Below are 10,439 nucleotides of genomic sequence, written 5' to 3'. Positions count from 1 at the left end.
GAATGTAACCGCCCAGGTGTGCCAGGGCAGGTGTAGACTGGTACTCGCTCCCACCTCTCGGCTTAGTTACTCGATGGCTACACCGTCGAGTAATCGAGGTGGGAGCGAGTACCAGTCTAGGGCAGGTGTGGGGCTCGACATTTTATTACATTATCTTCTATTCTTGCCAATTGGTGGCGCTGTCAACAAGTGAGATCTAGAGTGAGATCTAGTGAGATCGGTCAAAGAGCTGTCAAGATCACTGATCTCTATAATATAATCGAGATTATATTAATATAATCGATTAATATAATATAATAATATAATAATATAATAATATAATAATAATATAATATAATATAATCGATTATATTATAGAGATCAGTGGTCAAGATGCTCATATCATAATCATTATAAGCTCTTTGGATCGGTTGCCAGCATAGAAATAATTTAGTAGGAGACTGTAATATTATGATGTAATATAATGATGTGATATAATATAGATAGAGCTCGGTTGCCAGCATAGAAATAATATAATAATAATAATGATAAATAATAGTAGTAGATTGTAATATGATGTGTTCAAGGATCATTGATGTGATATAGAAAACTGTAATATGGGTGCCACTGCCAGTGAGTCAGTCACCGGGACTGCCCTGGTAATAGACTAAGAGTATACATAATATGTACCAATAGCTAATAATACTATTATAAGCAATTAGTGCATGACGTGATAAATCGCTGCAATCTCATTGGATAACGCAGCAGGCACTATGAAGAGATAGTGCCCGCCTTAGCGGGCACTATCGCTTGCGCGACGCATTGTTATTATAACGCATTGTGTTTACGTCACGAATCTCCTGCGTCTGGGCGCCACGCAAGATTTTGGAATTAATGGCGATTGTGTTTGTGTCGAGCGTTTTGTTACATCGAATGCACCGGCAAATTAGGGAGTATAAAGAAGGTATATACGCATGAAAAGTAGATTGCATAGTCATGTGATGCACTAAAAACATTAATGCCTGCTGTTGGGGGCACTATGCTCTCATAGTGTTGCTTTGGGAAGGAATAGTGCCCTCGCTACCGCTCGGGCACTATTCCTTCCCTCAGCAACACTATGAGAGCATAGTGCCCCCAACAGCAGGCATTAATATATAAATATTATAAGCTCTTGATAATACGTGAATATAATGGAATATGTTATAATAATACAAAATATATGAAACATATTTGTTTAGAATAATCTACTTATATCGTTATTTGTATAACATCATATATCCTATCACTAGCAGCGTTTAGATAACAGCTAGCTAACACGAAAACGTTATTACAACGTTATGTTGCGTTACACACGCACGCGGCACGAGCACGCGCACACAGTGAGCGCACACACACACACACACACACGCACGCACACACACACACACACACACACACGCACGCACGCACGCACGCACACGCACACGCACACAAACACAAACACATACACACCCGCAAACACGCACACACACGCGCACACGCGCACGCGCACGCGCACACGCACACATATATATATATACATCAGGAGTAGATAATAGGGAATTCCCTATTAATAATAATTCCCTATTATCTACTCCTGATATATATATAATCAGGAGTCTATCAATATTGTATATATATATATCAATATTGAATAGATATGTGTGTAAGTGTTAAGTACTCTATATTTATGTGTAAGTGTGCAGTACTGCCAGTAGCGCGTAGCAGCGTGCGTGCGGTGGGCGTGTGTTGCAGTGGCTGAAGCATTTGCAGCACGGTTTGTCGGCAATAATAGGTGAAGGAGAGTAGAGAAACATTAAGACTGGTAGTAAATATATTTCGTAGTTATTTAGCATTATGTTTTATTGAAACTCTCCAAGTGCCTGAGGCTACACGGGTAGCGCACGACTGGTAGACTGGAAGACGGGAACTCGAGAGGTCGAATCGCACATTTTTTTTGCCTTACCTCGTCCGTCGGTAGCATTGCAGTGTGAGGTAAAGCAATCGCGCCATTTTACTGAATGGTGAAGCCTCTGGACGCCTTCGGAAAACCCGCTGGAGAGGTGGAGCCGGGTGGTTCGAATCCCTCTCGGGCGGAGCATAAAGTTTTACCGTTTCACACAATAATGCTGCTGCTGTTTCTCGACGATGAGCCCCTCTTACCATTCTACCCTCCTACACCCCCTACCCTCCTACCTTCCCACTCCCCCGTCAGCGGGTGGCGGGCGTGTAAGGGGTTGAGGTGAGTGTGCGGCGATGTTTGGGTAGATAACTGCATGCGGTAAGCAAGCGCGGATGTTGTGTCAAGTGACGTACCTCGACCGAAACATGCAGCCGGCTGAAAGGGGTGATAGGATATGTTTACTAGGCACTTCTAATTTTAACATATATTTTACGATATATTAAAGAATGATGCAAAAACCCCTAAAAAGTGCCCTAACCCTAACCCTGACCCTAATTAAATTTAAAATATATGTTAAAATTAGAAGTGCTTAGTAAACATATCCTACCACCCCTTTCAGCCGGCTGCCTGAAACATACACCGTGACGCATCACGTGACGTAGGTAGGTCACGCGTACTCGTGCCAGACATGGCCTCCAACATGGCGGTTGCCGTTGTCTGCAGCAATCCGGCGAATAGATAGCAAGATGTTAAAGCATACAGCATGTCCGTTCGTGAGATGTTTACACATAGCGCGCGCGTTCGTCGCCATGTGTACTGTGTACTGGCTACTAGCCGCATGTGCGTTCACCCCATGTATTGACTACTAACCGCAGCTATGTACTATACGGCATCATGTCGTTACATATGTATGTGCATCAAGATGTGCATGTAGTGGTTACAGCGTGTTACTGGGTGTCACTTTCCCTCGGGCGTAGATCGAGGGCACGTGATCACGTCTTATGACGTCACTGCACAAGGCGTTTATAATAATTTCCCTATATTATTATACCCTTATTTCCCTAACCCTAACCCTTAATACTAACACTAATCTTAACACTAACTGATCTTACTTAATCTTAACACTGGTGCTGCCACGTAGCGGCACCCTCAATCTACGCCCGGGGGAAAGTTACTCTGCTCGAATGTGCGGAGCGACACAACAAATAAAAGGATAAATAAAGAGAGAGAGAGAGAGTGAGAGAGAGAGAGAGAGAGAGAGAGAGAGAGAAAGAGAGAGAGAGAAAGTCGTGAGAGCAAAAGGAACAGAAAGGAGTGGGGACTGAAGGTGGGAGATAGGACAGAACAGAGCAAGAGAGCTAGAATGAGAGACATGGAGAAGGAAACGAGGGTAAAGCGGAGAGAGCGCGAGAGAAAGCGAGAGAACGAGCGAAAATGAGAAGGGAGCAGTGCCATGCATAGTGAAACATCCGCACCCCCGACGGATGCTAGAGAGAGAAAGAGCGAGATAGAGAGATGAGAGAGAGAGAAAGAGCGAGATAGAGAGATGAGAGAGAGAGAGAGAGAAGAGAGAGAAGAGAGAGAAGAGAGAGAGAGAGAGAGGGAGAGAGAGAGAGAGAGAGAGAGAGAGAGAGAGAGAGAGAGAGAGAGAGAGAGAGAGAGAGAGAGAAAGAGAGAGCACGGGACATATATACAAAGAGAGCGCGCTGAGCCATGTAATGGGGGAAAGCCGCATATGTGATGTCAATGTGCGCTCATTTTCTGCGAATTAATCTAGAGCTAGTGTACAGATGAAACCAGAAGATGTACACCGGCGTAACATTGAATATTGTAACATGTGTGTACAATATGTCATCGTTTATTTACTTGATAATTCATGTCATTCGTGTTGATGATCTAAATCCGTTTTGATCATAGATTTTCCCAGCTTTAAATTGACTACGTCACGAATTTTCTATGGTGTACATTTGTAAAATGTTTGTTGCAATTTTTTACAGGAAAAGTAAGTACTAACGGCGCTAAATTTATCCTCGAATTTTTACCTGATAAGATTGTACAATGTAATCGCTTGCATTTTGAGAAAAAGTAGACATTTTTACTTTTACTATTTTCGGTGACGTAATCACTTTAAGTCGTTGGCCTGCATGCTAACGATATTCAGTTTAACTGCGTGACGGTGGGAATGGGAGCCAAGAGATGTGTGATAAGTACTCGTGCGTACAATCCTCAAGTAAACACGTGCTCATACACTGTTCAGAAACTACATTCTAGTATATATGATTATATGCGGTTTGAAGCACCACACATGTACACGCGCGTACACACATGCGTGTATGCGCACACACACTCATTACTACGCTTGTATATACACGCGCAAACATGTAAACGAATGCACACGCGCACATGCAGGCACAGCTGCACCTGCTCACACGCCACTCGTACGCGCTCGCGTGCCCTTAGTTATAGCATTACATTGGCATTACAGCGTTTGCTGTGTGTGATTGCGCGACAGGACTGACTCTACACCGAATCAAATTCGACGTAGCGGGTGTTAAATGCAATCTGTAAATAAACTATGAGGAACGGCTTGCGGCCTCGATTCGATTTTCGGTTCCTAGGGTAAGAAGATAACTTGAGACATAGCTAGGCTTCATTTGTGCACGTGTACGTGCGTGCGTGCGTGCATACACGCGCGCGTGCGTGTCTGCTAAGCCGCAGCTAAGGATGTGCAGGTGTGTGACCATCGTGTGTACGCGCGTGCGTTCATGTACACGCGTGCTTACACGCGTGCTTACATGTAAGCATTCATAACTTAAGAAACTACGAAATATGTATGCCAGCGAGGCACGCGATTTTATGAATGAAGGCTGGTCACATCCTGCCGTCGTGAATAGAATACCCACTCTATACGTGGGCTGCTTTTAAAATATTAACATTTCATTATACTTATCGCTGTTCTCTGGGTGTATATCAGAAAAATGACGCTGACGTGGCATAAGTATGTATGATCAGCTGAAAATATAAAGTGATTGCACCTACATGCGCCGTGTCATAGAAAATAAGGAAATGGACATATAACGATGATTGTGTAAAAGCCTATCGTGGCAGTGGCGCAATTTGTGCGTGCATGGATGCGTGCGCGCGTGTTTGTATGTGTGTGCGTGTATGTGCGTATTGTTCGTGCGTATGATGTATATGCATATACGTCATATATGTGTCGTTACGCATGTCGTTAATTATATATTACAAAGCATCTTAATAGCATACAGAAAATGTTGCTTATATATATACAGAATGTTTTCTTTCATTTAAAAAACTTCAGTTAGATATGCTGTTTAATATTTTATTTATTATATATGAATATATTCTCCATAATTTGTATTGAATGGTAAAAGTAAATTACGAATCATTGACATTGTAGTTGCGTGACCGAAAATCGTGCGTGTACACGAGGCATCACGAAAGCTGTGGCTTCTGAACACGAATGAAACATTTTACAGCTGACCTCTTAATTCCAGTTATTATTCCCTCACACACGCGACATCTAGAACAGTGTGACAACACCTCAACAACTTCAATCGATAGTGAAACATCTATGTCACACACGATTACTATAAGTGCCCGCCCACATCGGTGCACTGACAATCGACTGGTGAGCAAAAATGATCTGCCCACCTATACAATCGGCTACACTCTTCGAAACAACAGAACTTTGAATCAGAATGAACAAAGGGCCACTTCCTGCTAAACAAAAGGGCCGGCTCTCGTCTGCAATATGCTAGTATTTGTCAAATAATGGGATAGTTTTCGCCAAACAATATTTGTATTGTATATTGTAATGTAATATTGTATATTGTATATATTGTATATTGTATATTGTATATATTGTATATTGTATATTGTATGGTAATATTTGTATTGCCAAATAATATGCTAGTATTTGTCAAATAATGGGATAGTTTTTGCCTGGATACACTATAGTCTGTTCCACATACACGTTTCTAATACCTACATCTTACATGTGTCTCGGAGAACCTGCTACCTACTCCAAAGAAATCATTGATCATAATCAGTTCTATTCAGTATAAACTTTAAGAGAAAGTAAATGAATTTGCAGTATACTAATTTGTTGTTTGTAGTTTTATGTTGATAGGTACACAAATTTGCTCATATATACGATTAGTATATATGCTGACTAAATGCTAACCAGGCAGCTTCCTTTCAAGCAGTGACAGAAAAAATCATCAGTGGCGAAACTTAATCATCAGTAAGAAAAACCCATAAACTCCAGACCATTGGAAAATATAGTAATATCTTACCAGTACAATCACTTATATATAATTATCTGATACATTCCTTCATGTGACACTTTCTTGTGTGTGTCCAATCCTTCCTGTGACATCCCCTCATCTTACAAATTTCCTCACGTGACACAGTCTTCTTTCTTGTACGACATCCCCCATGTAATGCATTCTCTTATCTAACACATTATTTTCTGTGAAGCCCTTCCAACCAATCCTTCCACTCTGAATGCCATAACGACTACAGACCAAGAGCCATCGAGGGCATAGACCACACATTCTCTTCACGTCCTTAATTACTCGCAGGCCGATTCGTCGTCGTCCACCTTTTGTTTCTTTTTCTCTGTTTGTTTGATGTTGCTCTGAAAAAATGTCTATTTAAACTCCTCCACTTTGATGTTGCTATGAATGCGGCTCTTCTCCACCTCAAGAGCGTTCTGCTCACGAACATAATGGACCTCAGCTTGTCTGGCGTTCTGTAGACGCTGCAGCTCTGATGTCTACAGTGCATGTTTAAACACCAGAAAAAAACACGAGTTTGTACGACCGGCAGAGTGTACCCATTTAACCTTGCGAACCCAGTTACGTTCCGCACAATTATTTGAAAAGAGAAATGCAAGCTGGCTATAATAGATATACACTGATACATTATTACATTAACGCAAGGCATTAAGAACATCGCAGGTGTACACTAGTGAGTTTACTTACGGCCTCTATTGATATGGCTTCAGCCTTCAGTCTCGCCTGCTGTACTGCAGCTTCCCCAATCTTCTCAGCTTCTGCACGACCCTGCGCCTGGCCGGTTCTCTCAATTGCTGCACTGACTGCCTATGAGAGGTAAAAGTACAGGGATGTCACACACATACGCAGCAATTATTGGACGAGATTTCATGAGATTACAATACAGGAGTAACAGACTGACAACCCTCGAGACATCACTCATAGATTGAGTTACACTGACACTTCTCAGTGTTACACCCAGTGTATCTTTCTCTCTTTGGACCCCACTTGTTCGAATCCACAGGGAATCAGCAGATATTGAGCCAATTTGTTGGGTTTACAGAGTGACAAGTCTGTACAGATGGGACATCAGAAACGTAGGAGGGAATACAAGCAGTGAGCTCACCTGTAGTTCCAGCAGGTTTCGCCTCGACTTCTCTGCCTCTGCCTCGTCCATGATCTTCTGTCTCTCGAGCTTGCCCTTTGCTTGCTGCTCTAGACGCTGTGCCTCATGCCTGCAATGAGGTAAACCCTCTTCATTATCACATCTCTTATATCTCAATAATTCAACATGAGCAGTCATGCTGAATTACATTCCTTAAATCCTTACAATAAAGTAAGGGAGAAAACAAACAAATTAGCAAATGTGTAAGACTACAAAACATCGAGCAGACTAATCAACGAGTGATTAAACAAATAAGGAAGGATACGAATAAATTAGTGAAATGCAGACGAGCGAGGGAGCGAATGAGTGAATGAGCAAATGAGTGAACAGGCAAACCAGCGAGGGTATGGTCGGAACTGACGTAGAAGAAAGTGAGCAGATGGACAGCGTGCCAAATCACGAGGTGAGCACGTGTTGTCGCTCCTGACCTGGCTGCTGCCTCCTGCGAGCTGGTGGTGATTTCTATCGCTAGCTGCTCAGACTTCATGAGTGAATCGCGTATACACTGGTCGAGGGGCTGCACAGATTGGATGTCTACACTTGTGATGAACAGGGAGTTCTGCTCAAAACACAGGTGCTTGCGCACATTCATCTCAGCATCCATGCCGAACACCGCTACGCGGATGATCTTCGCCGAATTCTGCCAAAAGATGGCGCAAGTGAGAGTTAATGCAGATGACACGTGACGTTCACGTTAAACGAAAAATTACTATTATGCAGTAAAATGACGTTGCATTTTAGGTTTGAGAATTGTCATTACAAATTTGAATTCCACAAAGACTTAAAGAAGATAAAGAAGGAACACGAATGAAAGAAGTATAGTAGCTAAGGACAGTGGCTCACATGCACATGCACACACACATCCAGCCGGTGGCCAACGCTTTAAGAATACTAAGCAAAACAGGTCTTAACAAGCTCATCCTTACATGCACGCACGTTGACCGCCACGAATGTCATTCAACGTTTGTGCGTGATTACGACATGCTGATGGGCGATGCTGTTTCATACACACACTCGTCTCTCACCTTGTGAAAGTCGTCGAACGGAATGCTGATGACGGAACCGCGGATGCGTGAAGCGATCACTTTGCAGGCATCGCCGACAAAATCTGCGACACTGAACAGCCGGCTCTTCTGGGTCTCCTCCTCCGGAAGATCAAAATGCCTGCGGGGCAAGAACGGGTGAAGGCATGATGGTAAGGTGGCGTGTTCCGCTCGCCTCATCAGACTACAGGCACTACATTAATTCTTATAATTATAATATTTAATTAAAATAATAATCCTGTTTTTATAATTATAAAAAAAGATCTACTAATCACACCATCCTCTCATTAAACTGCACGTCATATCACTTGCTTTCAAGCAATCGAATGCAGTCTAAAAGTTACGCATTAGTATGGCATGTTTTATGTTTCATAATTTTTGTTTTATGGTTGACTTTATCACATATAGCATTAGATTTATCACATATACAGGGATGAGATTGGATAATTTAATTTTCAGCTGAAATTTTAATTAGCAAACAAAGGAGCGAGCAATGCGAGGACCGTAGGTCATGGCCATGCTAGGGGGGTCCGGGGGCATGCTCCCCCTGAATTTTTTTTAAAAGAATGGTGCAATTTGGTGCATTCTAAGCTATTCTGAACAAATTATAGGAGACTCTTGAATCACCTTTTCAAGTTGTCAAAAGGAACAAACGAACTATAATAGGAAATGAGGGGGCTGAAAATAGGGCAAGTTTTTTGATTAAATGTCTAGACATAATGATATTTTTCTGTTTCCACCCGTCACTTGCATTGTTTTACTCAGACATAAGCTGCCTTGCTGCGACCAGATTTGAATGAAAAAAACACAATGCGAATGGAAGAATCAGTGCATAGTCATGCACACAACATGAACGCAGCAACATGTAAACCCGGCCCCCAGGCCAGGCATGGTCGTTACGTGATCAGCTATCTCAAATGTCTGCCCCTCTACTGCAGCCTGTGAACGAGGATTTTCTTTTCTGGTACGCAAAAACAGATACACTGTATACTTCGCTGTCAGCCTACTACTGTCTACACTCTACAGTCTACAGTCAGGTGCTGTTGAGGGTATATAATTTAAATTGTTACATTGTTACCCCCCTCCCAATTTTCTCAACGAATTTAGACGTTTCACAAAATCGACCCCTGGGACTGTCAAATCCGCGGATTTCTGCGGATCCGCGGAAGAATTTCATCCCTGCATATATCATTCGATTTATCACATATAACATTACACAAATAACAATTTCTCACCCAAAAACCCCACATTAAAAGTATAATAAAACAAAACTAGAGCACTCGGAGAGCGCAGACCTCCGCCAAGGCAGCTGAATTCTCTCACTGTAAAAATTTTTATTAATTAATTAATTAATTAAGTGAAAAAATTAATTAATTAATTAATTAATTAAATAATTAATTGGATCCGGATCACCACCAAAATGTAATCAATTCTAAGTTACCCCATTTCTGACCTATCTTGAAAATTTTATTAATTAATTAATTAGTTAATTAATTAATTGGCTCCGGATCACCACCAAAATGTAATCAATTCTAAGTTACCCCATTTCTGACCTATCCTGAAAATTTGATTAATTGGATCGGGATCATCACCAAAATGTAATCAATTCTAAGTTACCCCATTTCTGACCTATCCTGAAAATTTTATTAATTAATGAATTAATTAATGAATTAATTGGATCCGGATCACCGCCAAAATCTCATCAATTCTAAGTTAGCCCATTTCTGACGTATCCTGAAAATTTTATGACAATCCGTCCATAACATTTCCAGTTAGGCTGTACACATCCCCACAGACCCACAAACCAGGGGCGTAAATCCGTACCGAGGAGTGGGGGGGATGATCACGCGAAGGGGGGGTCTGGGGGGCCCTCCCCCCGAATTTTTTTGAAATTAGACCCCCTCAGATGCGTTTTCTGCGCGAGCAGGGAGGGGGTCCGGACCCCCTGGACCCCTCCCCCCCTGTACACGCCCCTGCAGTAATTGAAATGATTTAGGTCTGCCCATGTCTCCAATGTCTGCCCATGTCTC

General features: G+C 42.2%; 1 protein-coding gene across 1 annotated transcript in view; it reads right to left on the bottom strand.

Moving 5' to 3' along the window:
- Positions 1–5,227: 5,227 nt before the first annotated feature.
- Positions 5,228–10,439, bottom strand: part of LOC106805151 (major vault protein-like) — a 45,742-nt gene continuing 40,530 nt past the window's right edge. Inside the window, 6 exon segments of the mRNA XM_014806644.1 lie at positions 5,228–6,568; positions 6,611–6,701; positions 6,910–7,029; positions 7,328–7,436; positions 7,795–8,006; positions 8,392–8,530. Of these exon segments, the coding sequence (XP_014662130.1) occupies positions 6,498–6,568; positions 6,611–6,701; positions 6,910–7,029; positions 7,328–7,436; positions 7,795–8,006; positions 8,392–8,530 (742 nt within the window). The 3' untranslated portion in view covers positions 5,228–6,497.

Source organism: Priapulus caudatus, unplaced genomic scaffold, assembly GCF_000485595.1.
Source record: "Priapulus caudatus unplaced genomic scaffold, Priapulus_caudatus-5.0.1 Scaffold102, whole genome shotgun sequence".
In the NCBI taxonomy this organism is placed as follows: domain Eukaryota; kingdom Metazoa; phylum Priapulida; class Priapulimorpha; order Priapulimorphida; family Priapulidae; genus Priapulus; species Priapulus caudatus.
Note: the sequence above shows the minus strand (reverse complement) of the source record. Positions and strands in the feature narration are given on the sequence as shown.